General features: G+C 45.5%; 1 protein-coding gene across 1 annotated transcript in view; it reads left to right on the top strand.

Moving 5' to 3' along the window:
* The window catches only part of LOC118099333 (pleckstrin homology domain-containing family G member 1), a 33,244-nt gene extending 19,546 nt beyond the window's left edge, over positions 1-13,698 (top strand). The window contains exons 5-17 of the mRNA XM_035143830.2: positions 2,599-2,645; positions 4,436-4,586; positions 4,985-5,116; positions 5,832-6,014; positions 6,124-6,219; positions 6,811-6,897; positions 7,257-7,290; positions 7,395-7,487; positions 7,575-7,636; positions 7,749-7,940; positions 8,045-8,164; positions 8,268-10,116; positions 10,762-13,698. Coding sequence (XP_034999721.1) covers positions 2,599-2,645; positions 4,436-4,586; positions 4,985-5,116; positions 5,832-6,014; positions 6,124-6,219; positions 6,811-6,897; positions 7,257-7,290; positions 7,395-7,487; positions 7,575-7,636; positions 7,749-7,940; positions 8,045-8,164; positions 8,268-10,116; positions 10,762-11,768 — 4,053 coding nt within the window. The 3' untranslated portion in view covers positions 11,769-13,698. The remainder of the gene's footprint in view (positions 1-2,598; positions 2,646-4,435; positions 4,587-4,984; positions 5,117-5,831; positions 6,015-6,123; positions 6,220-6,810; positions 6,898-7,256; positions 7,291-7,394; positions 7,488-7,574; positions 7,637-7,748; positions 7,941-8,044; positions 8,165-8,267; positions 10,117-10,761) is intronic.

Raw genomic sequence — 13,698 nt, 5'->3', positions numbered from 1 at the left:
TGAAAGGACCTCAAGTCCCAGTTCAATGCTCCTCATTGACAGCGGATGGATAGAACCAGGGAAGAGCTACAGAGGAAAGCAGAGAGGAAAGTGTGTGTGTGTGTGTGTGTGTGTGTGTGTGTGTGTGTGTGTGTGTGTGTGTGTGTGTGTGTGTGTGTGTGTGTGTGTGTGTGTGTGTGTGTGTGTGTGTGTGTGTGTGTGTGTGTGTGTGTGTGGCTTTATGAAGCTGACTTCTGGTAAGAGACGTGTTAGTGAAGGTTAGTCATTGTTGCTAAGACCCAGAAAACCACAAATCTTTCTTTCACTGTTTCACTGCTGTGAAATGGTCACACACACACAGCTGATACGTTTCTAATCAGTGTGGCCCAGTGTCCCCACCCTGCCCTCTTTGAAGAACAGACAGATGTAGTTATAAATCTCGGCCCCCCTCTCAGATAATTGGCTATCTATCCTCATGTTCCCCTCTGTTTGACTGAATCCTCTCAGCGCTATGTGTTGAGTAAGCCTTTACAAGGTTTTATGGGTTGCTACACGCTGACTGAAGCAGAGAGAGCACAATTAAAACAAGATCTCTTATTATTTCGCCCCTGGTGATCTTTAGGGTTCGGTGCCTGCCCGATGACTCACTGTGACCAGTCCGGTCTCGACGCTGCAACACCGTAACCTGCTGCTTTATTACTTCATCGTTAAAATGATGAGTGGGTGCTGCTGCGACTTGACCTTTTTTCTCCTTGTACTGTGTTGTGATTAGTGGCCACAGCTCCAAGAAAGTAGAAATCTCTCCATGTAATTTGTATCATGATATTTTAGATTTCCGTCATGTGCACAGTTCAGAACTCTCACATGCAGCATTTGGATATGATGATTATATGATTTAACATAGCTTGTATATATTTCTACGAGGGAAGTATATTATAGATTAGTTATTTCAGGGTCTGTTAGTTTCCTGGTTAGGTTCAAAGAGTGGGTGCAGACGTGCGGTTGCCTGTCGGCGTGTGCACGCATGCAAGCTCTGCACAAATTTGTCTTCCACGGAGGCAGTTATGTGTTTTGCGGTCTTGCGTTCGCAGTGCAGAGGGATATTAAGAGTGTGCATTAGGAGCGTGTGTTGGTGTGTGTCATCAGAAATCGATGGTGGCACATCTGGTTGTGTTTAGGCCTGGTTTTGTGGCGGCAGACTTCTGGAGACGAGGAGGAGAGCACTGCTCTTCAATTTAGGACGGTTCTCACGGAGCACCTCAGGCAAACATAGCATGAGTTTTTCTGTCTGTGTGTGTGTGTGTCTGTGTGTATATTAGTGTGTGTGTGTGTGTCTACATATAGTCTGTTTGCATATACATAGGTTGAATGTTTTCTTCAGCATGAATAGGGATGTATATTTATCGTAGTACCATAACATTCACATACATCCACTCGATGCATACAGTGCGTTCACATGTCGGCACACGTGTATGAATGTCCACAATATCCTGCGACCCCCACCTCAGTGTTTATGGACACAAATAGAGTTCAATTAGATTTTCACGTTATGCAACCTTGAGGGGGGGGGGTTCATCTTGAGGCCTCCAAGAGAGCGACATGTGAAAGAGGGATGAAGAGAAAAGCTTTCGAGAATGAGGGAGGAGGGACGACAATGGAAGAGAAGAGTGTGTTGTAGAAATCAAGGAACACGGTGGATGATATAGAGAATTTTTTGAGCGGAGAGGAAGAACTTCATTCCAGCTTTGATAAGTCAAGCTGCGTCTGATGTGGTTTCATGTGAGGCCGGCAAGGTGGGAAGAATCTCAATCAAAGGGGCGGGAATGAGGGGGACATTTAATCCGAGCACTGGGAGCTGCTGGGATCAACCGACTTAAAGGCCAGGATGCAGCCTGATCATAAGCTACACTGTTGATTCTCAATTAGAAGCAGTGAAGGGAGAGAGCAGCCTCGTCTGTGGGCAGCGTGCAGAGCAGTAAACATGAACCCAGTCATCAAACCACTGCACCAAACCACTGCAGATGCATGGTAATGAACAATGAAAACAATGGTGATAAATCTTGACCTTTTAAAGGACTGAACCAGTGGTTGTATATGTTGTTTTTGTAACGGGGAAACAGACTTTGATCTCAGTCTGAAATTAAACTGCATTTCTACCACTGTATAGAGTCAGTCCGATTTTTACACAATACATAGTCTGTATATAAAGATGGACGACATGACTGCTCCCTGAAAGTGAAGCCAAAGTGTCCTGATCGCCACCTAGAGGCTGGCTGCAGTATAAGCCATAAACCCTGCCTCCTCCATGTAAGTCGATGGGACATGGACCAAATTAAAAAGTCAAAGTGCTTTTTTTAGTCATGTGAGCAACAGGGCTTGAAAAATGCTAACATCTGTTGATCGGTCAGTCCATAAGTTTGGTCCCGAAAAGAAAAATGGCATCGTGATTAGCCTCAGCTGTACTTTGTCTTGCCGAGTGTGTTTTAAAAGTTTTAGACATTTTTCCAGTAACACACACAGAAGCCGACAATTATCACGTGACATTACTGTGTCTTGTATTTCTTCTTCCTGATACAGAAGTACTTGAACTCACTACTTCTCCTTGTGTTTTTTTTGCAGAGTGAAGAATTCCACATTTACACCCAGTACTGCACCAACTATCCACGGTAAGACAGCGGTAAAAGTGTGTGTGTGTGTGAGTGTGAGTGAGAGACGGTGTTTATTCAGTCCTCTGTACAAAACCCAGCTTCTCGTCGCCATTGTTCCGTCCTGATCTCACCTCCTCGCACTCGTCTTCCCAGCGTCTCACATGGCCTCATTGTGCGTGTCGATCAATGCGTTACCTTTCTTCCCTCACTGACAGACTGACGCGCTCTATAGTCGGCAGCTCGGCAGGAGTCAAAGTGTCTACTGGCTGTTGTGCCGCAGGGTCTCTCCTCCTCCATGCTCCTTCCCCCACCCCCATGCCATTCCTTTATGTGCGGCCTATTGACAGAGTTACGGCTCACGCACTGACAGATGGGGCTGTTAAAGATGTCACCTTATCATAGCTAAACCTGTTAATGTTTTATTCTGCTTTGTGTGAGCGCGGCCCTGTGGGACACCTGAATGAACGGCTGAGGAGGAATAATGAAGAGTTTGTTTTTTTCTGTCAGTGTGTCTATTGTGTATGATTTTTAAAAAGGCTGAAACTTGAGGCTATTCTTCATGCCAAGATATACAGCACCTAACAAACACACCCTCTCCTCTGGCTTCCATTTGTCTTCAACCGTGCATAAGATAAGAACCGCGATAAGAAACGCACGTGGGGGAACTATTTACAAGTTAATGATGACTAATGGCGAATGCTGATTGTGTGCGTGTGCACGCGCCTGTGTGTGAGGAGGCCATTGTCAGCTGTTTGAGATAGACCCTCGCCCACATCCACACCACAGCTGGTGACCCCAACCAAGGTCACACACGACACACACACACAACCATAGGGAGACACTCTGCACACCAACGCTGGCAGAGGCTGCAGATGTATCATGGTCATGCTGAGCTCGAAGGTCAGGTTTCCTCCAGAACAATGTGAGGCCTGTGTGGAGCTGCACTGGAATTCAGACATGCAGACATGCACATGCATGCGCGCACACACACAAACTTACACACACACACACAGAAGAGAGCGAACGTTTTTGGGCGACTCAAAACTTTCTTTCTCGTCTTTTTTCCGCTCTGCATACGTTCACACACACACACACACACACACACACACACACACACACACACACACACACAGCCTCCGTTTGTCAGTGAAAAAGCCTCTTTCTTCACCAATAGGTCAGAACACGCATTTGTAAATGTGGTTCATTAGAAGTTGTTAAAGTCATGGTTTTAGCACCAAAAATGAAATGTTGCTGTCTAAAGGCTAAAAAGAGACTTGATGATCAATTACTTAATAATATTATTTATTGACTGTCAGTGGAATCATACTGTAAATACCAAATTGCTCATTCAAACTGTAGAATTAAGTGTTTGTCTTATTAACTATACACACAGCGTATCACAGGTCATCACAGTGCATAGTCATTTGATGATTTTGCATGCATGTCTGAAAGTATACAGTTAATGTGCACAGGCACAGTTAATGTACAAGATGCACACTGACTTCAAATATTCTTTATGCATTATTTTTGCATACATTTGCCATATAGTTAGAATACAAATAGTCAAATGAATAATATTTTAATAATCATCAGACTGCATTAGCTTTACAAGGTGAGCTCAATAAACTGGCAGCCCTGTGTATAATCCCCATCACAGCTTGCTATTCCCTTTTATGTTTTATAGTTAAAGTTTCCCCTTTTGTTATTGTCTGTGAGAATATACATTAAAAGTCTCATTAGTCTTTGTTGTCAAATTACAGTTTACTTCCCCTCGCTGACATCTCATTCGCCGTGTTCTGCCTCCACAGGTCGGTGGCTGTGCTCACCGAGTGCATGAGGAACAAGGCGTTGGCCAAGTTTCTCCGCGAGCGCCAGGAATCTCTGCGGCACTCCTTGCCCCTGGGCTCCTACCTGCTCAAGCCAGTGCAGAGGATCCTCAAGTACCACCTACTGCTGCACGTATGTCAGTCTGTTGTCTCTGTCTCCAGTCTCCAGTCTCCGTCTCTCTCTCTCCAAAAACACACAGTATCACAAAAACAATTACTCATAACCCGCAGAAATGCAAGTGCAGGCACCCACTTGCAAGTGCACAGAGAGGACACTAATGTTTTTATGTATTATAATGCAAATGGCTTTGTGACTCTCCAACTCGGCTCCACTGGAGAGGCCAAATGTTTCGACATATGGTGCTCTCAGTATGTTCCGGTGTATGTGCTTGCATTACGGTGCATGCATTATTGTTTCTCCGTGCAGAAAAACACACACATTGGTGTATGTACTGCAAGTGTTCATGTGTGAGCATACGTGCACGTGTCAAAGTGCTAACTCCCAGCGATGTGTGTGTGTTGTCTGTGCAGGAGATAGCCAACCACATGGAGAAGGACACAGAGACCTACGAGGTTGTGCAGGAAGCCATTGACACCATGCAGCGAGTGGCCTGGCACATCAACGACATGAAGAGGAAGCACGAGCACGGCGTCAGGTTGCAGGTACGACAAACACGTACACACAGGACAAAACCGCACGCTTGCCTTGTCTCTCTTTATTCCTATATGGCTGAAACAGACACAGGAGTTTTCCGATTTTTTTCCAGGAGCCATTTCTTTTATTGTTGCACGGGGCAGTTATGTGATCTCTGGGTTTGAATCGGCCAAAGCTCTGATCCTCCCCACGTCTTACGCAAGTCACTGCGTTTTCCACTGGGCTGATGATGGCCTTGCATAAGGGGGGGGCACATAAAAGGGAAGCTTGTTTCTTTTATCAGCTGGGAGCCAGAATGCTCGGATGAATGCAGGAATTTGTGCGTGGTAGGGTTCAGTGTCTAGATAGAAATGATAGATATTGATAGAAACTTTCAAGTCTTTATTGTTATTTTACTTGTTTTTCTATTTAAGTTTGTTTCTATTTCTCCCGTCTTACTTTCTCAAAAAATACCTTTTTATTATGGCTTTTCTGTGATTTATTTTATTATTATATTAATTTATGATTTATTTACAAATCTTAACACACTTGGACACAAATTTTCTGCATATTTTTCTTTCAATATCTCATCTTTTCCTGCACCAAATCCCTTAAGCTTACTTTTTATGTACTGTAGGTCAAACATTTATTTTTCTGACTCAAGATATTTTTTACTCTCCCACTCTTTACAGCTATTGTGCAATTGCTTTTCCATAATTATTTAACTCTGTGTGCCCGCCACAGGAAATCCAGAGCCAGCTGACCAACTGGAAGGGCCCCGATCTGATCGGCTACGGAGAGCTGGTTCTCGAAGGAACATTTCGTCTGCAGCGAGCCAAGAACGAGAGAACGCTCTTCCTGTTCGACAAGCTGCTGCTGATCACCAAGAAGCGAGAAGAAAGCTTTACGTACAAGGCTCACATCCTGGTCAGTCATGATGCTCGAGGCACTACATGTCCCAAAGAGACGCTAAACACACGAACGTCCGTGCTCAGCGACAGTATTTTTTACGTGACGTCCCATTTGTGCTTTGCAGTGTTGCAACCTGATGCTGGTGGAAATCATTCCAAAAGAACCACTGAGTTTCAGTGTGTTCCACTACAAGAATCCCAAACTGCAGCATACAGTCCAGGTAGGAAAACACATTCATCACAGAAAAAGTCGAACACTTTAGCCGTTTTCAGGCATGAACTCCAGATAATGTCCGCAGAATTTCTCCAGAGAAAGAATCCTGCAGAGGATCTACTACTCTTTCTCTCATCGGCTCATTCGGACAGTTTTCAGAGTTTTCCCAAGGGGGCTGACCTGGGAAACTCACTCGCACATTTGCATTCACACATCAAGCCGCTCCGTAGAATGTCAGGAGATTATCTGGAGTTCAAGTGCATGTCTGAGAGCAGCTTTTGTGAGCGTAATTACACGTTTAAAACTGTAGCCACCAGCGGCTTTGTGCAAGAGTGCGGTCAGAAAGTGTGTAATTTGCAGGTTGATTATTTTATCGAGAGTCCAGGCTCAACGTCGCCGAGCTGCTCAGACACGTCGAGTGTTCAGAGGCTAATGGTGGCCATTGTTGTTGCCAAGCGTTGAAAAAGAAAAGATAATGTGTGTGTGATGCAAGAAAGAGCTGTTCCAAAAATTTGAAGGGCTTATCCCAACCCTCTCTCACCTGCTTTTTAAAGTGCATGTCTGATATTATCTTCCCTGTGATGTTTGACGCCCTCAGGCCAAATCTCAACAAGACAAGCGCATGTGGATCTTACACCTGAAGAGACTCATACTTGAAAACCACCCTGCCAAAATCCCTGCGAAGGTACGAATCACCTCGTCTCCTGACAGCTCTCTCTTTGCTCGCTGATGGCGTAAACAGACTTTGAGTGGGATGTGTTGAAAACGTCACTCCCTCTTGCCCACTTCTCCCTTTTCCATCTTTTCTAACCTCTGCTTTTTCTTCACTTCTCTTTTAATGTGCTCTGATTTCTTTCACTCAAACACAATCACATATCTCATCTGTCTGTGAACATGTGCAAGTGGAAACTAAGATTTCTTTCTCATGCTGAAGGTCACTGAGAAACGTTTAAATCGGTGTTGTGGCGCCACCTAGTGTCAGACCATATGTTTGTCCCTAATTTAACCTGTTGAACTCAACCTCATTTAAATCTTCTATTCTAGGCCAAGCAAGCCATTTTGGAAATGGATGCAATGCGTAAGTGCCAGTTAATTAAATTTATGTTTATAAAACACATTCTATAATATTTGAATACAACATTATTTACTATTTGTGTGACATCTTTTCCTTCTTCTCTCCAGATCATCCCGGGTTTCATTACAGCCCTGATGGTGACAAGAAGGATTCCCCTCAAACCAAGGAGGGTCTCACTCCCCGAAGAGGACGCAGGAAAGGTGAGAACTTTACAGAATTTTAGGAAGCACACACTTTGCATTATTCAACTGTAAGAATTCACTTTAAATGTATTTGTCTGTTTCCAGAACCTCTGTCCAAATTACTGAAGAATGCCAAGCAGAACGCTGCAAACACAGACGGCGAAAAGGTGAGTGACAACTGGAGATGATGAACATTTTAAGGTTTAAGGAGCGTGAATACAAACAATCGTGCTCATGGAAATGATTCATCCAAACTCCTGTGACTGGTCTCCTCTTCAGAGAACCAGTCTGGGTGCCACCCTGCTCTCTCCGGTGTCCCAGCTGGCTCTGGGCACAATCGGTCGCAGCCGCAGCCTCATCAACCAATCGCAAGAATCTCTGGATCCCGGCGATCACTACGAACACAGTGACCGAGAGGAAGGGGAGGAGCCACATCTGCAGGACGCTGACGACGAGGACGACAGTGGTCTGGTGAGTTCAAAGTTGCAAAAAAACGAATTATATTCATTACATTTGTGCATCAATTTGTACGTTTCCACCTTCAAACATGTTGTTAATGGTGAAACTGCATTCAGGGAGGTGGAAAGAGGCTGAGAGTCCCCGGCAAAAGCAGCAGGAAGAGGCTGAACCCTCAGGCATCTGTCGACAGTATAGAACAGTGGAAAACCTTCAACATGAGCCCTTCAGACTTACAGGTATTAACCACAAATAAACCATGGTAAATTAAACTACTGCCATCTGGATGATTTTTAAATTCCTCAACCTCATTTACAACAACTTGTGTCTTCTGTCCTTCAGAGAGCAAGAGAAACACTGGTGAGGGAGGGGAGTCACCACCCGCCTCTCCTCAGGACGCCTCGGGTCACAGAGGAACCTCCGGACTCCCCTATTCCCTCTGTCGTAGTCACAGAAAGTGATAACTCAGTGAGGAACATCTGGGCAGACCACCGGGCTCGTCGGGCCATGTTCCCCACCCGCCAGAGAACCATGCAGCCTGATGATGAGGATGAGGACATTTACCAAATGTTTGTTCCCACCGAGCCCAGTGCACCAGAACCGGAGGCGCCCTCGGAGAGGACAGACGCCACCTCGTCGCCCAGGACAGCTCGTCCCTGCAGCTGGCACGTCGAACAGGTGCCCGCGGTCCACGTTGACCCTCCGCCCAATGGGAGCAGAGTCCTGCGGAGGGCGAGCAGTGCGGGGGAGAAGGCTACGGAAGCTCGACAGAGCCCTGATGACGACCAGGCCGGTCACAGCAACTTGGAAGTTATCCACACTGAATCGTCAAGCAATGATATCTCTGGATCATCCTCAGCCGAGCAGCTGACAATAGACGATATTGAAAATGTCTATGACAACATCAGCTACGAGGATTTGAAGAGCATGGGCCTGGTCAGGAGAGACCCAGAGGAAAGTCAGTCATGGAAGGAGACGTCCACAGATGCAAAGAGTCCCCAGGGCCCGGCAGCGAGGCCAGTAAATGACGTTTCAGGGACCACAGCGCCTGTGATTGAACCAGACAGTTCTTCAGAGAGCAACCGGTCCTCAGCGCAGGAGGGGAGGCCGTTAGGGACATGTGAGCTCAAGATAGTGGAGGAGAACATCTACGACACCATCTGTTTCAGGGAACCGCCGTCATCTGAGCTAAGAGGAATGAATGAAGGCAATAAACTCCAACAGGAGAGGGAAAGTCTTCTGGCCTCTGAACAGGACCTGACGGAAAGTCTCGGAGGGTTTGTATCCGAGGAGAGCCTCCACTTTGGAGAGGATGAAGGACCAGACGCCTCCCATCCTGTTCCGTATTCTTCCGAGCCAGATTATTCCTCCTCGTCTGCGTCTGAGACCTTCTCCCAGCGATCACAGAAAGGGGATAAGATGTCAGAGCGGGTCGACGAGATCTGGAACGACTTAGAGAACTACATCAAGAACAATGAAAAGAAAGCTGATCGGCTTCCTGCTGCCTTCCCCGTTAGCTCCAGCGAATCTCCCACTAAAGCTCCTTCAGTGAAAAACAGCCCAAAAAAGAACCCCCCTGTAATTAGTGCCCATGCAGCCAGCCCACCAACCAAGAGTCCCCCCACACATCAGTCTAAACCCCCACCCATCACCTCCACACCATCATTCACCATTCCAGTCATCAACCTTCCCGATCTTCAAAGTGAAGGCACCACCGAAGAAGAACACCACAGCCCTTGTCCCGATCCCCTCCCTGTGACCCCAGAGCACCCCCCAGGCTCGGTGAAGAGCATCCGTAACCGACTGGCTCGCCTCAGCAGCGGCAGCTTCCGCCTAGAGGACGACGACCTGGTGGAGCTCCCTCAGCGAAGCGCTCCTCAGAGGGAGAACTCTCTCAAGGACCTCCACAGTTTGTTCCCAGGGGAGCTGACGGGTCTGGACCACCCCCTGGCCTCCTCCTCGCTCCTGCTGGGCGAGTCCGTTGACTTCCCCTTGGAGCTGATGGATAAATCAAAGAACAAGGTGTTCCTGATGGCACGGCAGTACAGCCAGAAGATCAAGAAGGCCAATCAGCTGCTGCGCATGAGGAGCATGGACCCTGGAGACTCCTGTGGTCGGTCCAGAGCTGAGAAGAAGCAGAAGGACCTGGCAGCAATATTAGAGGAGAAGAAACAAGGGGGCGCAGCCATAGGTAAATTTAAACAACTAGTATTACTAGTCACAACTCAGATTTATTGATCTGACCAACCCTCTATGATGGAAGTGCTCTCCTTTCCCCAAATCTTTGTCAATCTTTATACTTCCACACTTCAGGGAAGTTATTGGATATTATTCTTTTTTAAACTTATCATTACTTTGTAACTATAAATGGAGAGTCTTTTTATGCCTGAGCTAATTTGAGATTCTTCAGTGTTTTCACCATCTTTATGGAGATGTGGAGAGACATCAACACATTTTATAATTAAATCACTAAAGGAACTATATTTAACCTGGATTAGTCATATCTACCTGATGCCTGATAATTAGATCAGTGGCACTGCAAATACTGAACTGGCAGATTACATTGTTGCATCAGGGCTGTATGTTATTTGAATTGGTTTATTTGGTTTCACTTATTAGACTAAAACTGGATTTCTTATATTCAAAGAAGCTATAATCAAATATTTATGACTGTGTGATGCTGGATTTGTAAATAAGCAACCATATGCTGAGGTGTTACTAAGTCAGTGTTGTGTTCCCAGCTTGTTTCTGCTCCCCCCAAATGGAAAAAAACTAAACTTGCCGGTTTAAGAAAAGCACACTTAAGCTTTTTACTTTTTCTGTTTTCTATTTTCAGGCGCAAGAATAGCAGAGTACTCGCAGCTCTACGACCAGGTAATGTTCAAGGATCCCCCAAGTCCTTCTGGTCAGACCTCCGCTCACCACACCCATCCAGGGCTGTCCTCCTCCCCATCCATGCCTGAGACCTCCCTGGAGTCAGACTGGCTCCACTCCACATACAGCAACGGAGAGCTGGCTAGCTTTGTCTCCTCGGTCGGTGACGTGGGGGACGCTCGAGCCTCTTCCACCCCACAGCGCAGACTGACCTCTGCCTGCTCCATCCCCTCCCTCAAGACTTTCCCTCCCACACCAACCACCCCACCTTCCCAGAGGTGGAGTTCGTGCATGTCGGCACCGAGCGAGAAAGAGGAGCACGTGTACAGTTCCATTAAGAGACATCCGTCCTTTAATGCACCGTCTTTACCCTCTTCGAAGCCTTCCTCACCTGCTCACTGTCAGTCGGCCTGCTCACTAAGTAGCCAGGAGCAGGAGAAGAACGACCAGTCTGGACTCGTATGTAACAGACCCACTGTGGATCGATCCACAGACAGACTCCATGGCCCGAGTCTGGGCCGGGCTGGCCGCCAGAGCAGCCTCCCAGAGTGGTCCACCCAGGGACAGTCGGATCTCACCTTACATGACGGCCAACAGGTGGTCGTCTTGAACCGGGCGTCCGCGCTGAGCATACTCACCGCCACCCAGAACTACCTGGCAAACTTCAAGGACAATGGGGAAGATGACGATGACTACGTGGAGATCCGATCGGAGGACGAGAGCGAGCAGGAGCACGACAGGTCGGCGCAGAGAAACGGCAGCTCGGCCACTCTCTCCAATCAGAATCGTGGCCTCGTGCAGTCCCAGAGTCTGCCGTGCACGCCGGTGCGCTCCTGCGACCTGCTGAGGTCTCTGGACCGTGAGCAGTTGGAGAAATACCTGTGGAGCGAGCCGCAGCAGAACCAACCCAACATCGTGCAGTCTCTGAGGGAGAAGTTTCGCTGTCTGAGCTCCAGTAGTTTTGCCTGAAGCTACAAAGTTACTAAAGCCAAATCTATATATCAACATACAGCATATAGAAACTAAAAGGGGGCGCTGCTGCTTTGCATTGAAGGCCCTGTGTAATCTAACATCATAGTCACAAACAAATACACTTTAAAAAATGAAACAAATGTCTAGATAAGAAGCGATTTTATCCATGTTTGTACCAAACATCTGTGAATACCTATACTCATACAGGGCTTCAAAGTAAAAGACATCATTAATGCCACATCAGAGCATGCATGCGAGGCGCCTTAGCACTTCCACCTTAAAACAGTCGTCTCCTGTATGTTTTCAAAGAGCAGTGATCTGGTGGTGATGAGTTATAAAGACACAACCAGGGGATTGTACAGGTATCCAGTACGACTGGATGGGTTTTTAATGTTCAACGGTGTTTTTAGAGACTCTAAGAGGAAACTGGAGTCATATTCTGCAGGAATAAACTGTTGTACAGATACAGTAAGTCAGGACATCTGTTTCCACACGTAGAAGACTGGATCTTTACTGTGCCCAACATCTCAAAAGGAGTAGAAGCATCAGAAATTAGTTTTCTGCGGATATTTGACTCCCCGCGTCAGGAGTCCCTTGTCAGATTTTTGACATCTTTTAATTTACTCTTAAGTTTATTTTAACTGCCTTTATTAGCACTAGTTCGACCTGTAGAGGAGAGATGAATCGCAGCGGCGCCTAGTGTTTAATTTGAACGTGCTTACACTACCAAACGGTTCTGAACAAGCTGCTTTACACATTCACATTTGCTCCTCGGGCTAGTTTGTCACGTTTAACAGCTTTTTAGCAACAAATCGATGCAGCTGTAAAGAAAACACGTTGGCTATTACAAGATCCAATAAGTTAAGTATAACTAGCCTTAGATCAATAAATCTATTTGAGCTCATTTCACTCTACCTATCTGTGTCATCAATAGGGTATCGTGCTTTAAAATCAGGAGATGTTGATATTTTAGATCAGCGATAAGAAATCGTAGGACTCCATATTTATTCTGAATCAATTCAGATATGTTTTTACGTTTAATCGTCACTGGGGGGCGCCATCATGTCTCAACATATGGTTGATGTTTGTTTTTTATAAATCATGCTTATTTTAACATTTATTTTAAAGCAGGACCACGAAGGAGAACATTAAAAGGGTGTTTGTTCAAAAATAAAAAAACTACAGTACTGTATTTGGTGTATTTTTTTCAAATGGGTAGTCAACTCTTTGTTTACGTTATGGGGCACCCCCTACTGTCACACTACTGATACTGCATCCACTCAGTGAGCTAGTCGTCAGCCTGGTTCACGCAACACAATCGTTTTCTCTCCCCTCAAAATTGTTTTTCTTCACAAAGGTCACTCAATGTGGCATCACGATGTCACCGCCCTTTACCACAATTACTTCAAACCACAGACAAGTTGTAAATTAAAGTGAAATATATTTATTAAAAAAGATAGTTTTATGGTCATTTATGGGCACTCAAAATTAGAATCGGATACTGTGAATATTTTCAGAAATGGGTATTTAACTTTCTACCACGCACTGCTTAATTACAAGTTCCAAATCACACACACACAATTCCCGTGGAAAGTTACTGTTCATATCAGGAAACGTGCATCAAACACAGGTTAGGAATATGAAGTATGATTTTTTTTTTTCTCTTTTTGTACATTTTTGTCCTCTTTCACTGGTGGGGATGGTCAGTCGTCATTGACTCTTTTTTGCACTTTTCTGTCTTTTTTATTTGTTTTATTTGTAAACACTTTGTAAAGATGTACATTTTAGGAAAGTTATTCTTGTATGCCATAGGTATGCTTTATAATGCTTTAATGTTTAAGTTAAATGTACTGTATTTTTTTAACTGCCTAGTTGTCATTGCTCAACACAACAATGTATTGGAGGTAATAAATTCAAATTAAACTTA

The sequence above is a fragment of the Hippoglossus stenolepis genome, chromosome 20, assembly GCF_022539355.2.
Source record: "Hippoglossus stenolepis isolate QCI-W04-F060 chromosome 20, HSTE1.2, whole genome shotgun sequence".
NCBI classification, from domain to species: domain Eukaryota; kingdom Metazoa; phylum Chordata; class Actinopteri; order Pleuronectiformes; family Pleuronectidae; genus Hippoglossus; species Hippoglossus stenolepis.
The sequence above is the reverse complement of the archived record's forward strand: the minus strand, read 5'-3'. Positions and strand labels throughout refer to the sequence as shown.